The sequence below is a fragment of the Dryobates pubescens genome, chromosome 20, assembly GCF_014839835.1.
Source record: "Dryobates pubescens isolate bDryPub1 chromosome 20, bDryPub1.pri, whole genome shotgun sequence".
Taxonomy (NCBI): domain Eukaryota; kingdom Metazoa; phylum Chordata; class Aves; order Piciformes; family Picidae; genus Dryobates; species Dryobates pubescens.
In genome coordinates, this window is record NC_071631.1 from 5160501 (window position 1) to 5181481 (window position 20981).

The 20981-nt window shown below is 48.9% G+C and overlaps 1 protein-coding gene across 1 annotated transcript in view; it reads right to left on the reverse strand.

Moving 5' to 3' along the window:
• Positions 1–405: 405 nt before the first annotated feature.
• LOC104309308 (lethal(3)malignant brain tumor-like protein 3) overlaps positions 406–20981 on the reverse strand; it is a 33171-nt gene continuing 12595 nt past the window's right edge. Inside the window, exons 8-16 of the mRNA XM_009910623.2 lie at positions 20317–20427; positions 18115–18229; positions 17905–18004; positions 16692–16871; positions 14727–14858; positions 14267–14328; positions 11791–11957; positions 6367–6429; positions 406–863 (exon numbers count right to left, since the gene is read on the reverse strand). Coding sequence (XP_009908925.2) covers positions 735–863; positions 6367–6429; positions 11791–11957; positions 14267–14328; positions 14727–14858; positions 16692–16871; positions 17905–18004; positions 18115–18229; positions 20317–20427 — 1059 coding nt within the window. The 3' untranslated portion in view covers positions 406–734. The remainder of the gene's footprint in view (positions 864–6366; positions 6430–11790; positions 11958–14266; positions 14329–14726; positions 14859–16691; positions 16872–17904; positions 18005–18114; positions 18230–20316; positions 20428–20981) is intronic.

The window sequence follows — 20981 nt, forward strand, 5'->3', positions numbered from 1 at the left end:
TTACAGCAAAAGAAATCTCTCAGTGCCCTGTGGGAGACATCTTCACCAGAGATCTCTGTCTACCCATAGCTCATCTACACAGGGTTTGTTTCCTGCTCTCTGGTGACACACATGAGGACATTTTGCAGGACACAAGCCATTGATGATGGAAACCATTTCCCTGTGCCACTCTTCTGCTGTGGCATCAGCAGCCCAGTAGCCAAAGGCATACGGACGAGCAGGAGAAGCTGGAGTTGGAAAGTCAGTCCTGAAAAGGTCATCTCTGGAGTCACAGAGTGGAAGGACACAGGTGAGTTGCTCTGAAGTGCATCTTTTTCCTACTTCCTTACACAGAGAGGCCAAATTAGCAGTGCTGGTGACCAGTCAGTCTCTCTTTCAGGCACTGCAGTCGCTGGACTCCCAAGCTTTCCTCTTGCCGTTGCAGCTCCACCAACGTTCCGCCCTGGATTCCCCTTAGAACTGGAGGTTTTCTTCTAGATCTCCAAAAGAGATTGATATAGCAAACCCAAGTTACAAAATGTAATAACAATAATAATATCCTCTTCTTGGAAGTGAAGCTGCCCTGAATTCCAGACTGTGGCAGGATTTTTCATGTCCTCAAAAATATTGTCATTAAGTCCTACCTAAAAAGCAAGAAACCCTCAACACCTATCCCAGTCCTACTCTGTCAGCATCACAACGCCCTCGGCTGAAGACCTGCCAGTTCCTCCTGGGCTCTGCCAAAGGGCTTCTTCTCAGTTGTCTTCTGCAGTCATGAACATGAGGATGGCATTGTAGATCTTCAAGGCAGGACCCAGCTTGATACCAAGTATTTTCACTAAGTCACTCTGGTTCAGGAGCAGGAAGGCTTCACCGTCTATCTGCTAAAGGTTGGAAACACAAGGGAGGAGACAGATCAGGCAGGATCCTCACTTCTGCTGCTTGGTTTAAACAAGGCACTTTGAACTGAGGAAACACAGGGCTGAAGACTGAAACCTTGTGTTTTTCCCACCCACCCCCATATAGAATAGAATAGAACAGGTTGGAAGAGACCTTCAAGATCATCATGTCCAACCCATCAACCAATCCAACCTGCCTAAACATCTAAACCATGGCACCAAGCACCCCATCAAGTCTCCTCCTGAACACCTCCAATGATGGTGACTCCACCACCTCCCCAGGCAGCCTATTCCAATGGGCAATCACTCTCTCTGTATAGAACTTCTTCCTAACATCCAACCTGAACCTCCCCTGGTGCAGCCTGAGACTGTGTCCTCTTGTTCTGGTGCTGGCTGCCTGGGAGAAGAGACCAACATCAGCCTGTCTATAACCTCCCTTCAGGTAGCTGTAGAGAGCAATAAGGTCACCCCTGAGTCTCCTCTTCTCCAGGCTAAGCAACCCCAGCTCCCTCAGCCTCTCCTCGTAGGGCTTGTGTTCCAAGCCCCTCACCAACTTTGTTGCCCTTCTCTGGACACGCTCCAGCAAGTCAACCTCCTTCCTAAACTGAGGGGCCCAGAACTGGACACAGTACTCAAGATGTGGCCTAACCAGTATATGAACTCCCTCCCAGCCATGCTGTCTTTCCAAGGGTGTTCAACATCATCCACAGATTGCATTGGGTTGGAAGGGACCCTCAAAGGTCATCTTGTCCGGCCCCCTGCAGGAAGCAGGGACATCCTGCCTGGGGAGGTGGTGGAGTCACCATCATTGGAGGTGTTTAGGAGGAGACTTGATAGGGTGCTTGGTGCCATGGTTTAGTTGATTAGGTGGGTTGGGTGATAGGTTGGACACGATGATCTCAAAGGTCTCTTCCAACCTGGTCTATTCTATTCTATCCTATCCTATCCCCAACTAGATCAGCAGCCCTTGTACTCTAAGTAGAGAAGCCTGAGTGTGGGCAAGGTTTATGGAGAGACCATGAGGAAGATGCTTGCTCATCAGATGTTCTGTTCTCTGTAATTGCTCTAAAAAGCCAACAACTGTGTCACAAGTCCTACAGCCTGTGCACAATCTGTGGCCAGAAATTAGATCAGAAAATCCAGAACATGAGTCTTCAGGAGGCAGCTATCCAAGAATTAATAGATTACACTGATCTAGGATGATCAGAAACATAGAATCACCATCCCTTGGTGCAGTCACACTGCTATTGCAGAGACTCTTCAGACCCTCTTAGAGCTGCTCAAGGTTAAATTTAAAGCCAAACATCCTTTTTCATCTTTTTATTTTGGTCAGCTCTGTTAAAAACCTTACAGGAGAGAAAAATATCCTGAGATGTGAACTTCTGGCTACTCTCCCAACTAGGACATGCTATGTCCACAGACACCAAGCCTCTGTTTAAAGGAGAAACAGGAGGTGCTTGTAAAACTGTTGTCAACAACACTAAATCAATGTTGATAAAGATGTGCAGGGCAGTGTCAGGAGGACGGAGCCAGGCTCTGCTCAGCAATGTCCGATAACAGGACAGGGGGCAACAGCTGCAACCTGGAGCAGAGGAGGTTCCACATGAATATAAGGAAAAAACTTTTCACTGAGAGGGTGACAGAGCCCTGGGGCAGGCTACCCAGAGAGGCTGTGGAGTCTCCTTCTGTAGAGACATTCAAAACCCACCTGGATGCATTCCTGCGTGACCTGCCCGAGGTGATGCTGCTCTGGCAGTGGGGTTGGACTGGGTGATCTTTTGAGGTCCCTTCCAACCCCTAACATCCTGTGATTGTGTGAAATGAACTTGCTCAGCACATGGTAAAAGAGATCATGTGCTATATAAGCCAAGGCATCCAGAGGCACTTAATCTGTCTGGATTTACACTCTCTTAATCCATCAGCAAGGAGATAACTTGATTAGATTCAAAGTAAGCAAGGGAGAAAGCTACTTCCTGGTGAATATACAGGATGCCCTAGGTTGCAGTGAGTGAAAGTGTAACATGTTCTTTTAAGAAGTTAAAAATTTCCTTGGCTTGACAAGAATGTCCACAGGGACAACACAGGTATAAAGAATATAAACCCCAAAGGCTGCAGGGAAGAAGCCAAAGATGAATGGACACACACAAATAGTTTGTCTCTCCCTCAATTATTTCACTGAAGCCCACTTACAGAGACTGACAATGATAGGGGGCTGGAGCATCTCTCTTTCAAGCATGGGCTGTGGGAGCTGGGGTTGTTCAGCTTGGAGAAGAGCCTGGGGAGACCTAATAGCAGCTTTCAGGATCTGAAGGGTGCTACAAGAAGGCTGCAGGGGGACTGTTTGCAAAGGCCTGCAGTGATAGAACGAGGGGCAATGGTTTGAAATTAGAGTAGATTTAGGAGCAAGTTCTGTGCCATGAAGGTGGTGGAACACTGCAACAGGTTGCCCAGGGAGGTGGTTGAGGCCCCATCCCTGGAGATATTCAAGGTCAGGCTCGACAAGGCACTGACCAGCCTGATCTAGTGGAGGATGTCCCTGCTCACCACAGGACTAGATGACCTTTGGAGTTCCCTTCCAAACCAAACCATCCTGTGTTCACCAGGGCAGCAGACAACACAGGGCACTCAACTCAGCCAGAGTAACAGTTCCTCTGGTTCTGTTGCTTTCCCAGCTAGAACTTGTTTGGTGGAAGAGGAGATGCTTAATAAACCTGAGCAAACATGCAATCAAAGCAAAGAGCTGGAAGCCAGGAGAATGGCTTTCCCCTTCTCTAACATCAAAGGGTCTGTTTGGTAAGTTACTCAATCTCCCAGTGTGTACCCTGGAAATGAGAGCAGTGCTCCCAGTCCACAGATGGCCACACAACATCCTTGCATCTTATTTAGGAGCTGTCACTCCTGCAATGGGCATGTTCAAAACAGCCTGAACCAAGTGGACTGCTGCTTAAATTCAGCAACACAGACTTTGAGAGCAGCAGAATACTGCCACAGAGTTGAGAGCAGCAGCAAACTGCTGGAAAGCAGCCCTGCCATTTCCAAATGCTTTTGTGTCCAACATTATCACTATGATTAATTTTCACTGCATTGCCTCAAAGATGCTTATTTTAAACAGACCTTCCCTGAACTGGACCCTAGGAACAGGCAAAGGATCACTGCCTGTACTTCATTATTCATGTCTTTGTTCCATCTTTTTTGGATGGGTTTTCATAAAAAATCCTGTGCACAATTTGTTCTCTTCATTCCTAATGTAAGCAGTGGCTTCTCCTGCTCCCCATCCCCCCAGCAAGAGAAGTCTGTAAGGGATTCATTTATCCTAAACACAAGCACTCCGAGGGCTGATGGCAGCTGAGGGGCAGCACGGGTGGGGCTCAGCAGTCCTGTCACTCACACCTCAAATTCTGGCCAAAGCCAAACTGCTAAAAGGGTTTTCATTCCAGACTGACACTTTGGTTTGAGCATAAATCTGAGAAACAACCCAAGCCCTTCTCAGCTAGGGTAAGAAATCATCTTTTGGGCCTGCAGAAGGTCAGCTATTGAAACAGGGTGCTCTCTGCACCAGAACGCAGCCACTGTGTGCAGGACCTGTGTGAACTGTGGCTAGAAGGAAGCTTTGCTACTTGCATCTTGCCTCCCAAACTCTCACCTCCCAATAATCTTCACTAGAAATCAGGATGCAGCTTTTGCTCTCAGCTACCCTGGCAGACTGGCTCATTTGGATAAATTTCACTGTTCTCACTCTCTTCCATGGAACAGCAGTGCACTGGAGTTACATCAACTGCTCCTGCCACAAGCCTCCAGTTCTTCTCAGTTTTTATTTCACAGAATTGTTTGGGTTCAAAAGGACCTTAAAGATCACCTAGTTCCAACCACCTGCCACAGGCAAGGACATGTCCTACCAGGCCAAGCTGCTCAGGGCTGTCCACCCTGGCCCTAAACACTTGGAGCCTCCACAGCTTCTCTGGGCAATATGCTCCAGTGCCTCACCACCCTCACAGGGAAGAATTTCTTCCTAATGTCCAAATCAAGCCTCTTCCAGTTTGAAGCCGCTGCCCCCTGGTCTATCACTACAAGCCCTTGTCCAAAGTCCCTCCCCAGCACTCCTGCAGCCCCTTTCAAATACTGGAAGGCTGCTCTAAGGTCTCCCTGCAGCCTTATCTTCTCCAGGCTGAATTCTCTCAGTCTGTCCTTGTAGCAGAAGGGTTCCAGCCCTCTGACCATACTTGGGGCTTCCTCTGAACCCACTCAAGCGCTTCCATGTCCTTCCTGTGTTGGGGGCTCAAGGTGGACCCAGCATTGCAGGTGGGGTCTCAGCTCAGTGTGGAGCAGAGGGGCAGAATCCCCTCCCTTCACCTATTTTGTCTGTGTGTTCTTTAAAAGACAGGAAAACAAACTACAGATACATAAATCCCATCAAGTGCATCACAGCCTGATTCATCCTGAAAGGCAGCCAGCTCTGGGGAGCAGTCATCTATCAAAAACCTGCCCTTTACAGTCACCACCATGTGCAGAGCTTTGCCTCAGTCTAAACCAGATGATCACTCATGGGCTGTGCTCTGCTGATGCTGTGGAAGCCTTTGTTGCCCTGCTAAACTGAATTATTTTCAATTTAACTCCAAAACAGAGAGAATTTGGCTTTATTTTCCTCTTCTGGCCCTGTGTGTTTTAGAAGTTTGACCTTGAGTTAGTGCTGATTTTGGAATGTCCTAAGGTTCTGGTTAAGGGAGGCACCACTGCACTGCCCACAAGGTCCTTGTAGACTCTTACCATCAGAGCTGGGATGCCAGAGGGGGAGGGATGTCTGTGTGAATTAATCAGGGGCTGATGAAGAGCCTCCAAGTCATGCCTGCAAAATAACTGGAAGCTGAAGCACTCAACAGGAACTAAGTGTCTATGATCCAGGCAAAGAGGTGTGCTAAAAACCAGGACAGCCACATCCTGTGCCTGCTGAGGCTTCTCAGTAGCCATAGGTTCACCCTAAGCCTAACACTAATCCCCAACACAGTCCAGCCCAACACATGGCCATGCTGGACACACTGTCAGAGGCAAGGCTCCCCTCCTGCTCTCACCTCACCCATGGGGAAAAGCCAGCAATTCCTGGGAAACCCTAGGAGTGCCAGCCTCACCGAGAGGAGCAGGCATCTGTGCTCATCAGAGGGAGCAGATGAGATCTTCACTGCACCATTCCAACAGGACATCTTCAGAAGGATGCCAAACCCACTGCACAACAGTCCAAGACAGGATGTCAAGCATAAGCTCAGTGATTGGAACCGCAGGGGAAATTTAAAGCAGCAGACTGCAATTAGCCATGCTGGAATTCAGCTCCGTGCTGAAGCTGCCTCCTAAATGCCACAGGCTCCTTAATGCCAAGGGCCAGGCTGGCTCTGCTCTCTGTGCTGTGACTCCAGAGCCATGGGGCCCACCCAAGGCCACCTCACTGCCTTGGGACCTGCCAGGGGCAGGGCACAGGGTTGGGGCAGACTGGACTTACCTCCTCCCTGAAAACCGAGGCGTGCTCTTTGCAGCCAGGCAACCGCTGGATAAAGCTGACCACCTAGAATGGCAGAAACATGGAAATGGGACCATTAAAATGGCACAGCAGCAAGCCAAAGGGGCTGGTTTCTGTGTGAGAGCTCTACAGAGAGTCACAGAAAGCATCAGGTTGGAAGGGACCCTCAAAGGGCATCTTGTCCAACTCACCTGCAGCGAGCAGGGACAACCCCAAGGCCACATTGTTTGACCTTGAATGTCTCCAGGGATGGGGCCTCCACCACATCTCCCTCAGCAGCTTGTTCCAGTATTTCACTACCTCCATAGTAAAGAACTTCCTCCTAATGTCCAACCTAAATCTACCCTGCTCCAGTTTCAAACCATGCCCCCTTGTCCTGTCACCACAGGCCCTTGAAAAAAGTCCCTCCCCAGCTCTCCTGTAGCCCCTTTCAAAAACTGGAAGGCTGCTCTAAGGTGTCCCTGCAGCCTTCTCTTCTCCAGGCTGAACAGCCCCAACTCTCTCAGCCTGTCCTCACAGCAGAAGGGTTCCAGCCCTCTGACCATCTTTGTGGCCTCCTCCGAACCCACTTTAACACTTCCACGTCCTTCCTGTGTTGGGGGCTCAAGCTGGACACACCAGGGCAGAATCATCTCTCTTGCTTATGTTTTCATGAAGATCTGGGCTTGAATCAAGTTGCACCACCAGAGGTTTGGGTTGGACATTAGAAGAAACTTCTTCATTGAAAGGGTTCTCAAAGACTTGACCAGGCTGCCCAGGGAGGTTCAATCCCCATCCCTGGAGGTGTTTCAAAGAGACAGAGCTGTGGTGCTGAGGATGTGGTGGGGTTTGGCCCCAGCCTTGGTAGAGTTAGAGACTGGTTGGTCTCGACAGTCTTAAAGGCCTTTTCCAATCAAAACAGTTCTCTGACTCTCTGCCTTTAAGAGACAAAATAAACCAAACGAGCACTGCTGGATTGGCGACGTACTGACGGCAGGAGAGCTGGGGAGGGAAGGAGGTTTATTTAACCCCTGGTGGGTGCAGAGGATCCAGGGAACCAACAGGACTAGAAGCTATTTTTACATCTCACATGGGGGGGAAAAAAACCTTTCTGAGCAAGAAATCTTTAACATTTGGAATAATCTCCCTGGGGCCAGGCGAGCAGCCCTGGGAGCCCATTATGTAAGTGTGAGTAGCGTGAGGAGCGGGCCCGAGCGCACCGGAGGATGGCTTAATGCGCATTGTCTTCTCCAGCTGCAGCTTCGCTGGCTCAGAGAAGATTTGTATATCGAGGCATAATCAGATCAAAGATCTCGTGCTAATTGGATGCTCCCTCGCAGGAGCAGCTCTTGTTTCACAAGGCACATTTCCCTGAGTTAGAGCAGATGTGACGTTCCTCCCCTGAACGCAAACAGCGAGGAGGGGGCGCTGCCAAGCGCGAGCTTCCCCGGCACTGGGCGGTGGCAGGCGCTCTGCTAAGCCACCTCACCGCATCTCCAGCTGATCCCACCGCTTGACTAGCATTCAGCTCCTTCCCCCTGCTCCAGCCACGCAGGAAAAGCTCTCGGTGTGCCCTCTGGTTCTGCTCTACCCTGGCAGAAGCCGGGTTTTGGTGAAGGAGCCTCATGGTTTGTTATGTAAGCTGCAAGCAGAGCATCCCTCTTGTGTGCTGCCCCTTTCCTCTGCTGGCAGGGACAGCTACATTTTAAAGGGAACCCCTAAAATCCACAGTCCCATCAGGCAGTGACTCCAACTTTTCCTCTGCAAACCCCCATTCTAAACAAGTAACAAAACAGTTGCCTTTGGAGTCCCACCCCCACCTCCTCATAATTAAAGCACAAATGACATTCCTTCTGCAGGGTCTGCTGCCTTCCAGAATGGAGACAGTTGGACCCCTCAGGACAAGCTGATAAGGGCCCTTTAGTGCCTGTGGTATGGAGAGGCTGCTAGACAACTCCAGGGAATGATCTGAGCTTGCCTTGCTCCTGTGTCCTTCCCTGCACTACTGCTGCTGGCTACTGTCACCCACACCAAGTGACAGGCCTTTGATCTGTTCCAGATGCCATTTGTAGAGACATTGCAAGCATCCTGTACCACAGAATTGGCCTTTTAAACAAACAGGAGTCCTGGGGCTTGCCAGAAATGGAAAAAAGAGGGAGAGAGGGGATGCAGGAGGAGAGAGAATACAGCACAGAAAGTCCCCAGGATGTGAGCCAGACCCTGGGTTCCACCGTGCTGCAGCAACCTGCCTGGCCCACCACTGCTGCTGGAGGAGAGCCCCCAAACCAAGATGTGGCAGATGAGGAACAAGAGAGCCTCAGGTGTACAAGGCCAAAACAGTGACACCAGGGGCTGGAGGAAACCAGCACAGCCCCACGATGGTGGCAGTGAAGCTCTAAACAAAGGGAAAGGTCAAGCTGGACAGGGCTCTGAGCAACCTGCTCTAGGTGCAGATGACTCTGCTCACTGAAGGGGGATTGGCCTAGATGAGCTTTAAGCTGAAAACATGATATTCTGAGAGCACCTTAGAAACTCCACACAACACACATAGAAGGTGCTGCTGCAGTCCCAGATGTGTGGTGTACTGAATCAGCACAGTACTGCTGGACCTTTCTGGTGCAGTTGGGAGGTAGCCTCATGCAGCACCCTGTTAACATCAAGCTGCAGCAGAACTGACACCACCTCCAGAGACTACACAGAGAGGAGCTGGAATTAACTGGGATTTATCAATGTACCAGCAACTAGGACAAGGACAGGGAAGTGTCCCATGCAGAACTTCCCCAGAACACCTTCTGGGCTTATGGTTTGACTTCCTGGTCAAAACCACCCCAAACTGTTACTGACTGTGTGTTGACCACAAAAAATAAACAAGTGACAGGATGAGATGAAATGGCCTCAAGCTGCACCAGGGGCAGTTTAGGTTGGACATTAGAAGAAACTTCTTCACTGAAAGGGTTCTCAAACACTGGAACAGGCTCCCTAGGGAGGTGGCTGAATTCCCCATCCCTGGAGGTGTTTCAGAGCTGCAGAGAAGTGGTGCTGAGGGATATGGCTTAGCATCAGCCTTGGCAGAGTTAGAGAATGGTTGCAGTCAGTGATCTTAAAGGTCTTTTCCAACCAAAATGATTCTGTGCCAGCCTCCAACGAGGTATTAGCACCCAGTGCAGGATTAACTAAGGAGCAATACAACTCCAGCACACATTCATGCTCTTGTGTGACTCAACATCCTTCCCTAGCTCTGAAAACACGACTGGAAGCTTTCAATAAACAACAAAGCTGCACTCAAGTAACTGCTCTAGTTGAGTGTTCTGTGTCACCAAGTGTTTCTTAGCTGGAGGGCCCCTAAACACTGCTGCTGCTCCACCACTTCAGCTCTCTGCAACCAACAGAGAACTAAAGCAACATTTTTTTTTTCCTTAATGTGGGTTTTTCTAAAATAAAACCACTTCTGCACTCTGCAACCAAAGGAGAATTTTAACCCCCCTCCCACTGCTCTTGTTTCAGATCAGCAGAAAGGTCTCCCTCCTTTTGTGCAGCAGAGTTCAAAGCACAACCCAAAGGCAAATGTTTGCCCTGTAGGAAGACGTTAGGAGCCCCACCGCCGACAGATCAAGCCTGCTCCAGACTGAGTAACACACCAAGTCCTGCTGCTCTCATCTTCCAGACCTGCAGCTACATTTCACTGCACATCCTGACCCTGCAAGTGCTCACAGAGAGGCCCAATTGATCCCCGGGGGCGTTCCTGATGAAGGTAATTTGCAAAACCAGAGCCACTTTACTGAAATTCAAACCCAGAGCTCTAATGACTTTGGCCAGTCCATTGTGGTGCCCAGGCTGATCTCTTTAATGTGCCATTCACACTCCTATGGGCAGTCTAAACTTCACCAAGCTGCAGCACAGAGCACAGCTCAATGTATTCTGGGCTTGGAATTGCTATATTCAGTGCCCTGCACTCATGCCCTCTGCTCCCTGCTTACCTTCAGCCATTATCAAACTAACATCTCAGTTAAATTTACCCAGCAGTACCCAGCAGTCACTTTAAAGGTCAACTGCAAAGGACAAATTTTATTTGGCTTGTGTCCTGCCTCTGTTCTTCCATGAGCCAGCCTCCATATTTTACCCAAAATGAAGAGATTCTGATTTTCATGTCAGAGGGATTAAGTGCTTCTGCCTTTAATGAGCTCCTAAAAGGCCTTTTGGAAAAATCATTGGAAGCTTTCTCTACAGAAGGATCCAAACAGCCAATCAAATCTTTCAGAGGGATTTTTGGTGGATTTTTGGGTTTGTTTTTCCTTCTTTGCTATGAATTTAGCTCAAACTCATTTTCATTATCTGAAAAGAACCCAAAAAGCACAAAGCTCCCCAAACACCGAAGTTCCAACCCCCAAACCTAATAATAATACCAACAATAATAGCAATGGTGATAGTATCAATTATAACAACAACAGAATAAAAAAACCATGGTCCCAGTCTCAAGCCAGCCACCCTAATGGCTTCACCCTTCACCACTGCTGTGGTTCCTGTCTCCTATGGTGCTGCATTCCCTCCTGTCTCCGAGCAGCTCTCCAGCACGGAGAGCAAAGCCAAGACTGGATTCATGTGATACAAGAGGCACTTGGGGAAAATGCACTTTGGAAAAGTCTCTGAAGGTGCTCTGTGCCTCATGAAGAGCAGCACTTTTCCCTGCTTTGCAGTTTACCTCCATCCTTGCCAGCACATCACAGCACATGTCCCTGGAATTAAAGGGCCTGCGATTAAGCGGCGGGATCCGAGCTGTCACCGCTTCCCCAGAGGGGACACAAATATTATTTATGCCCAAGGCATCCAGGCAAAAACCAACTACTCAGCACACAAAAGAGACCAACTTTTTTACATGCCACCTAATTACAGGAGACAACTCAAGAGCTAGGACTGCAGAGACACATCCCCAGCCACGCAGCTACTGCTGTCAGAAACCAGGTCAGGCTGTGGGCAGTTTTATTCCAGGGGAAGCAGGCAGGGAGAGGCAGGAGGAGTGGGCACGCACAGAGCACTGTGGAATTATCTGCAGTGTAAAAGTGAATCAGCAGCAAAGTCACAGCAAAGGGGGAGGGAGGTTGGAGAGAAAGGGATCAGCTGTCAGAAGCAGGAGTCAGGTCTGAGAACTAAGAGATCGAGGGGTAAACAAACAAAGTAAAAGAGGGAATCTGATTCAGGGTGGGGAAAAAACAATCTATGGACACCAGAGGGTTAATAGGGATCCTTCCCCTCCCTTACAAAGGGACTTGGGCAGAACTTCCAGCTGAGTCAGCTATGGCATATGCAAAGCAAACAGAAGAGCATTGCCTAGGAAAGGGAAGAAAAGAAAGATGTCTTCCAATTAGCAGTCCAGAAGTGGAGGGCTCTGGCATTCCCACACCCCAAGAAAAGAGGGAACAGGTAACTCACCTCTTCCACAGTCCATTTGGCCACATGTTTGGTTGTGAGGCCTGAGACCTCTGGCAAGATCTTGCAGTGCTTCTCCCAGTTGAGATGGAGGCGGTGGGTCGGGTTAGAGGCCAGGGAAGGCATGAAAATGGACTGGTGGAGGGCCTGCTGGAGATCCACACCAGGGTCTGGAAAGAAAAGCAAGATGGGTCAGAGAGAAGCTCCAAGTAGGAGCAAGCACAACAAAGCAGGAGGAAGGGTCACAGGCTGGAGGGAAAAGCAAAGTCAGGGTGAGCAGACGGCCAGACACAGCTGCTGCATGGCAGACTGAGCTCTCAGGGTGTTCTTCCCACTCTCCCAAGAAGGAGAAAGCAAAATAATAGATAAGATAAGATTGCCAGGCTGGCTTTCTCCTTAGCTTCTTCCCTGGAAAATGATGTCATGCTGCTAACAGAGAAGATGTTTGCAGCATTTTATTGACAAGGTGGAGGAGTTCTGGTAACAGCATCTTCGGCTGGAAGCTAATGGCATGGTTCCAGCTGCCAGCTGTAGCCAGCCTATGAAGAGCCCTGCGTGTGCCAGCCGATGGCCTGGGCTCCCCAGGAGGCTGCCAGGCCAGGAGAGCTGCACATTACCTCCAGACATCAACTCCCTCCTCATGTGACAAGTGATGGAAGCTTTAAAAATCAAGGCAAAGGAAGGCAGAAATCACCCCTCCCTGATGAGCTCACTGGAGGAGTGCAGAGTCATGGTCCTACAGGGACTTGCCTGGTTATACAACAGGAAGCAAAGCAGAGGGTGGAAACAAGATGGGAAACATTCCTCTGGTTTACAGCACTTAACGTGTGCTGCCCCCTCAGCCCCTGGCCTGCGAGGCTGTCTGCAGGGTGTGCACCATCCTGGGGCTGCACAGAACTCTCATTTCATCCCTGCTTTCAGAAAGGCTCAGCATGCCCAGCACCACTCATCTCTGCTGGCTTTGCTCAGTGTTAGTAGGCTCTGTGTGTGTGTGAGGATCTGTGGGGTGTGCCAGTCACTGTGTAAAGCACCAAGGAAAGCAGCAGTCTAGTACTATTTATGTTACTACATGTAGTAATTGCAGTCTGATTTGCCTGCTCCTTAGCAGTCAAAGGGAAAGCAGCGCTGGAGGTAAAGCTTCATCTAGCAAAAGGCCACTCTGCTGTCCCCAGCTGTGTCACCTTACCTCACCTCCACCCTCATAAAGGACCTGAGACAGCCTCAAATACAGGTTTCTATTGCTATATGAGACTAAAAAAGGGAGGATGTTAAGAAATAAAGCATGAGTAAGAACTGCTGAGCTCAGGAGCTGTCCTTGTGACAACAGGGCACAGGACACTGCTCCAGGGAAGGCTGTCAGATGGCCTCATCCTCACCTCCTGGTGTGGGAGGTCCTGTTTGTGCTCAAGGCTTTACATACTGCTGGGTTGGCTCTGCTTCTGTCACAGACTGTCTCTTTCTCTTCACTAAGTCTGAATCCTCAGTGGTAAGAGTCCCAACCAGAACCTAAACAAATTACTTCCCCTTTGAGACAGGAGCTGGGCTCTAATAGTTTCCATGTCAATGGGATGAAGGCTGTGGGTAATCAGGAAATGAGAGGCCAGTGGATTACTGCAGAATCCCCTTCCACTGCTTCCAGCTCTCTGTTTAAGGTGAATGTGAAAGGGAGAGCAGACAGCTCTTCCTGCCAGCTGCAACTGCAGCCCCTAGCTGGCTCTGACTGCAAAAGTCAGCACTAGGTAAAAATGAGTAGCTAAAAAAATTAAAAAGAGGAATCAAAGCAGCCAGCCACCTGTCCCACTTTGTGCCTGCTTAGCTATTTCTGATTGGAGACTTATTACCATGTTAAATCCTCCTAAAAGCCTGGTCAGCTCAGTTCTCTGAAATGGCTTTTTATAGTAAATCTGAAAGTTAAGCATATGGTTTGCTAAAGTGATAGCAGAAAGCTTCTCTTAAAGCTTAACCTGTCACATACCAGAAAAAAACCAAACCAAACCAACCCAGCCCCACAGGCATTGTTTTCCCATTGAATTTGTCATTTTCTTTGTCATCCTTAAGAGAGCCTTAAAGCCACCAGCCAAAATGAGTCTAAAGAAAGAGGCTGGATGGAACTTAAACTACCTGGCAGGTCTGAGGGAACTGTCCCCTGACACCAGGCCTTGACTGGTGAACTAAAATCCCCTGTCACTTCTGAAGGGCCCACAGAGGCACCAAAGATGGTGCAGGACTGACTTTTCACTTAATAAAGACAAAGCTTCACTCTACAAAGTATTAAACCTTTCATTTCTAAGCAATTCTGCCCTTCCTCTCCATTTTGCAGATAGAAAAACAACCACTAGCATCCCCTCCCTCCTGTGCTTTCTCTTGACTGTGGACTCAAAACCAAGACAGTTGTAAGGCCTGAAATCCTGCTGGTGGCTGGGGGTATGCTGCACAAACAGGCACACACACACAGACAAAGGAAGAAACAGTAACCAACCTTGCCTACTCCTCTCCTCCTTCACCATCTCTAAGGTTAGATAGGTACGTGAGCATCCAAACCTGAAAGCATGAATTGCAAAACATTTCAGAAGACACAAAGTGGACAGAATTTCTTCTCTGTACCAAGATTAATGGGACTCAGAGGAGCAGAAAAAAGCCTTTCTCCTCTTAAAATAAGCAGTAGCACTCCTCCATCCCTGTCCTCTCTCTCTAAGCTAAGGGCCGTGCTGTTAAATTCATGGCTAGGACTCAGACCTGAGTTTACTGAAGGAAAGAGAGGGTCCAGAGCAAGAGGGAGAGCAATAGCAGGAAAAGGGGGAGATTTACCCTCTGCTGAAAACCTCTGATCAGACTGGGCTGTTTTAAAGCCATGATTTACATCTTTTTCAGCCCTGCATTTGTATCCTAAGCACCAGCACTGTCAGTGCATGAGCAGACAGCACAAAAATCTGATTTACTTCTGTCGCTTGGCTTTGGGGCCCGCAGAGGAATCCTCCTCTGCCCAGCTTCTCTTGCAGCTCTTTTCACACTGTTCTGGCAGACTCTGAACGCTGCTTTGACACAACTCTTCACTGTCTTGGGTAGGTTTGCTGGAAAGAGATAAAAGATATTAGCTGAGCTGACATCCTCCGGTCTCCTCTCCTCCAGGAGAGCAAAGCTGGCTGCTCCCTGAAGTCAGAGCAACAGCTACCATCTAGTGGCAGAAGCTTTCCTCTCACCCACCATCACCACCGGCACAGTACAAAGTGGCTTTTCACTCTTCAGAGTGGATTGAGAGAGATTATCTGACATAAATCAGCCCCTGTGGACTGAAGCTCTGATTCCAGCAGCTACAACAAGCCCACTGAAGCATGTATTGGGGTGAAATGAAGAGATTTCAGATTTTTGAATCTTGGTAACTCCAGATAACATTTAAGAGGTTCCATGACTGAGTTTGATCTTAAACTGAGCTGCTCCATGACTAAATTTGAAACTTAAACTGAACTACACAGCTGCTCAAGCAAAGACAAGCAGCAGAGTGTTACCAGATTTGCATGTTGAATTCAGACCTCCCACTATCAGGAAATTCAATACTTAGAATAGAAATGTCTTAGAATTCCAAAGGGCCATTTACTGTGGGAGAATCCCAAAGCTCCTCAGAGAGCTTTATGGTAACAGTGCCACTGAAATGTAATCAATTCTGGTCTTAAAGTTAGGAAATGGAGATGCCTGCACATTTCTGGGATAGGAGGAGGCAAACTTAGGCCACATATGCTTGGGAGGAGAGAGAAGTATTACCCTTTTTCTGGCCAAATCTATCTTGCAAGTGTTATAAAACTAAGCAAACATATGAAATTTAAAATGTTTATAAGCCTTCACATATGAGGAACTGGGGTTCCTGGGGTAGCCTGGAGAAAAAGAGGTTGAGGGGAGACCCACTGGCTCTCTACAACTCCCTGAAAGAAGGCTGGAGCCAGAAGGGAGTTGGTCTCTTCTCCCACGGAATAAGCAACAGGACAAGAGGAAGTGGCCTCAAGTTGCCTCAGGGGAGGTTTAGGCTGGACATGAGGAACAATTTCTTCCCCAGAAGGGTCGTCAAGGCCTGGAACAGGCTGCTCAGGACAGTGTGGAGTCCTCATTCCTGGAGTGGTTTCAAAACTGTGTAGATATGGTGCTGAGGGACATGGATTAGCGGTGACCTGGCAGCGCTGGGTTAATGGTTGGACTGGATGAGCTTAAAGGTCTCTTCCAAAAAACCCAAGGATTCTGTGATTTTATACACAAAAAAACCCCCAAAGTGCTGCTGGAGTTTGCCCCAGTGGGGCAAGATTTGTAGAGACTGAAAGTGACACTCAAAAAGCCTCCACGTCCAGCTCTGTCCCGTGATGCATTTTAACTGCCTCCTGCACTCACAGAATGACTTCAGTTGGAAAAGACCTTTGAGATCATCAGGGCCAAGAACTAACACAGAGCCTGCATCAATGCTACTGAATTCCAACACTTTCATGCAAGAAAACACCTGAAGCAGCTCAACTTGTTTGCCAAGTGCCACAGAGAGTCAGTCACTCTGCCTACCAGTGTTAACACAGCCAGCGCTGGGGCGGTTGCAGTTACAGTTTAATAGCACAAAACAACCTGGGCTGACAGTTTTAGGACAGGAAAGGAAGGCAAAGAATCTATTTTAAATTGAAACAGCAAGGAAAAATTTATGGAGACAGAATGCAATTGCCTTGGAATGTGACCAGAGCAGCAGGATTAAGGAACCGAGAATCCTCTTAAGGCATCTGAGGGTATAAAAGTGCATTGCTCTGTGTGAAGAGTGTCTGGGGCAGGGGACAATAATACAAGCAGATAAACTCAATGCTCTGCTGCTCCTCTGCCAAGCCCTGTGGTGCTCAGCCTTGTCAAATGGTTTTGCTCCCCCAAAAAAGGGTTCAGCTCACCAAGATTTTGGGGAGTCCCGCTGAGAACAGTCTCCTGCTCCCTGTTTGTATGGGGTAGAAGCCTCCAGGCTCTTGTCTCTCTGCATGCTGTTGCTAGGGGAAACTCTGTCCCCACCCAGGCGGTCCTGTAACTGGTTTTCTTTGTTGAGGTTCACATCAGAATAAGGGCAGCCTACCAAGCTGTGTTAAGAGAAAGAGAGAGACAACAATGCATGGTTTGAAGTCATACAGATCTACCAGCCTCAGGTAGACACAGCCCCTCCAGACACCCAGGAAAAGTGAGACCAGAAACACTGAGGGAGATGCTATTACTCAGTGTTAGGTGTGGGAAAGCAGGGCACTACCTGGCAGAATTAGAAACCAAAGCCATGATTTTAAAGAGTCACCTCAGGGAACAAGAAGAGCTCCTCCTCTGTAACCTGCTGGTCTGAATAATAATTCCTGAAACAAGAGAGTCCTGCAATTTTGACCTCTGAAAAATTCAAAGCTCTCACCTACATTATGTATGACTGGGGACAGACTCGTGTCAGTGGTGCCCAGGGACAGGATAAGAGGCAATGGGCACAAACTACAAACCCAGGGGCTTCCATCTGAACTTGTTTGGTGTGAGGGTGCTGGAGCCTTGAACAGGCTGCCCAGAGAGGCTGTGGAGTCCCCTTCTGTGGAGGGATTCCAAACCTACCTGGCCATTGTAATCTTGGGCAAGCTGCTGTGGATGCTCCTGATTTAGCAGTAGATCTCCACAGGTCCCTTCCAACCCCTAACTTTTTGTGGTATATCTTCAGACATCCCAGCTGAGATTGTTTTCTTTCTCTTTAAAATAGTTTAATTGAGAAAAGCCTTCCTTTCCCAAGAGCACAATCAAAAGGCAGAGCACAACACACGAGCTAGGTCTCCTCACTCTTAAACAATCCACCTACACTCCCTCTCTGTCTCCTGCATCCTGTTCCTGGGGTTATTATTTCAGCCCAAACCATTCCTCCAGTAATGCTGGGATGCAGAAACTGGAGTGAGTCAATCTATGTGTGACTGCCTCGGTATAAACAGACTTTCTGGTGATTAGACACAAGAGGGAGCTGCAATTGCGTCTGTAACCATCTCCTGAGATGATTTCAGTGCAGTGCAGGTTCTTGTGGCTGCATTCTTATTATGGACAGCAGCCAGACTCTCAGAGGCAGAGCAGAAGCCCTCCAAGAAGATCTGCTGTACTTACGTGTAATGTGTTCCGTATCGGGGTCCCTTGACGTGGCCAATTCCGTGGCAGCCTGGGGTAGGGCAGGCTGCTTGTCCTGGCTCCACTTGATGGACAGCACCTGGAAAGCAGGAAGAAAAAAGAAACATTAGTAAAAGGCTGCCTGCATTTGAAGAGCAGACTGCATGGAGGGAATTATTCAACTGAACAATGTGATGTCATCTACTTTACCAAGTGGGACTTGCAAAATGTGTCCAGTTTTTGCACACCAGCCTACTGGGTGGATGTCAGGGCTGTCCACACTGATCCAGAAATCATAATTATGGTCCCAGCCATCAAAATGGATCTGAAAGAAGCAGAGAGTCTCAGTGAGAGACACAGTTAAGGACATGACTCAGCTTTCATTTTAACGTCCCCCTTTGTTTCACCTTGGCTCAGTTTGGGGCTGATTCATTCAGTCCTTCAGTCAGGCACAGTCGTCACTGAATCCCCAAATCTCAGCATGGTGAGGGCTGGAAGAGACCTCTGTGGATCATGCAGTCCACCTGCTAAAGCAGGGGCACCCATAGCAGCTGGCCCAGGATCACAACAGTCAGATAGGTTTGGAATCTCTTCACAGAAAGAGACTCCACGACTTCCCTGGGCAGCCTGCTTCAGGGCTCCAGCACCCTCACACCAAAGAAGTTTCTCCTTATGGTCATAAGGAATCTCCTGGGTTCCAGTTTGTGCCCATTGCCCCTTGTCCTGTCACTGGGCACCACTGACAAGAGCCTGGCCCCAGCCTCTTGCCTGCCACCCTTCAGCTCTTGCTGAGTATTGATCAGATCCCCTCTGGGGCTGCTCTTCTCCAGGCTCAGCAGTCCCAGGGCTCTCAGCCTTTCCTCCTCAAAGAGGCACTCCAGGCCCCTCATCACCTTTGTGCTCAAGGTAATGATTTGTTTCCCTGATCCCTGCATCCATGTTTCACAGACCAACCAAGTTACCCTGACACAGTCAAATCAGAGGGGCTGCAAGAGCACAGAGACCACAGGGTGCTGCAGCATGCTCTGTACTCCAAGAATAACTCTCTGCAAAGACAGTTGCTTATTTCATTGTTTTGTGTTCTGAGGACTCCAAAACACCATAAAAGCCAACACATTTGGTAAGTTTTTGCAATGAACAAGACAGAATTTTCTGCTGATGAAGAGAGCAGCAATAGCTAGCTCAGAGCCAGGTCAGGTTAACACAGGTCCTAACAGCTCCTGGGTCGTCTAAGGGCCAAAGTTTGAAGTAAATGTCTCAACTGAGCATCAGGCTACTAAATAATGGCAAAACTTGACTTCTGCTTGCAAACACAGCAATGAGACTGACAATCAGATGGCTAATGGGAAGTAAGCCCCATACCCTACCCACAGAATCATCCTTCAGGAAGGAGATCTGGGGCTGAGGAGCCTCCATCATGCAGCCTGCTCTTTATCAGGCTCACACTTCCTTTCTCAGAAGGCAAAGCACAAGAGATTTTTCTGGCAATGTATTTCTGTGAAAAGAATTAGTTAAAAATCCATTTATGTAACACATTCACACTGGAGAATGAAGCCACTTCCCACATGCACCAGGGCTTAACTTGCTTTGGGTTTTCCTTTAAGTATGCCCAGAAAAAAAAAATAAATAAATACAAATCATGAGGCATCTTCCCACCAGCAGAACATTCATGCTGCCTTCACACAGAAGCTGCTAAGATGGAAGCTCAGCCTGTCAAACATTACTTCAAAACAGTGACATTAAAACAGTGACTAACAATACCAGGCACTTCCAGCAGAAATCACAGAATCAGAGAATCACAGAGCTGTTAGTGTTGGAAGGGACCTCAAGGATCATCCAGCTCCACCTCCCCTGCCATGGGCAGGGACATCTCACACTACAGCAGGTTGCTCACAGCCACATCCAGCCTGGCCTTAAAAACCTCCAAGGATGAGGCTTCCACCACCTCTCTGGGCAACCTGTGCCAGTGTCTCACCACCCTCATGGGGAAGAACTTCTTCCTGACATCCAATCTGAATCTACCCACTTCCATTTTTGTTCCATTCCCCCCAGTCCTATCACTCCCTGACACCCTAAAAAGTCCCTCCCCAGCTTTCTTGTAGGCCCTCTTCAGATACTGGAAGGCCACAATTAGGTCTCCTCAGAGCCTCCTCTTCTCCAGGCTGAACAGCCCCAATTCTCTCAGTCTGTCCTCATAGCAGAGGAGCTCCAGCCCTCTGCTCATCCTTGTGGCTCTTCCCTGGACATGCTCCAGATCTTTCCTGTAATAGGGGAAATCATTTCCAGTGGGCAGGCCTGGGGTCTTGCAAGGTGTTGGTTTGCTGCTCCTCATCCCCAGTGGATGTTTTTTTGTGCACTGCCAAGGGCTGGATCCCTCAACACAGAGCTCTGCGCTGTGAAGCAAGGTCGTACCTTGATGCGGTGCTCGTCTTTGTCAATCACTGTTGCCACTCTTATCAAGATAGGATTTCTTCTGTCCACAGCCTCCAACTTCATATTAACTTGGAATCCGTGAGCAGGACGCTGCGAGAGAGGAGTGCAAACAGAATGCTGAGGAGCCTGAGTGCTTAGAGCTGCTCACCTGCCCAGAATGAAATGTGCTGAAGTTTTCATCTACCACTCAAATGTCTTTGCAGCTTCAGCACCTGATCTCACACAGCAGGCTGCTCCAGAGGTTACAACCAGAGGATCCTACAGGATTAAGCTGTCTCTTTGTCAGCAGCCCAAAACTGCTCAAGAGGAATAGAATCATAGAGTGGTCCAGGCTGGAAGGGACCTCCAGAGGTCATCCAGTCTGACCTCCCTGCAGTCAGCAGGGACACCCCCAACTAGACCAGGCTGCCCAGGGCCTCGTTGAACCTCACCTTGAATATCTCCAGGTGAGGAAGTCTGAGCTTTCTCAGTGCTGAGGAGCACCCCACAGCCAGGGCAAGCAGCACTTCACCAACAGCAGAAGGGCTGGATACTGTCACAGGCTCCACAGATACAGACCTCACAGCCTGACTGCAAGACTCCTGGCCACGGCAGAGAGGTGATCTGCCATCTGACAATGACAGTGGTCAGTGCACCACTGCCTT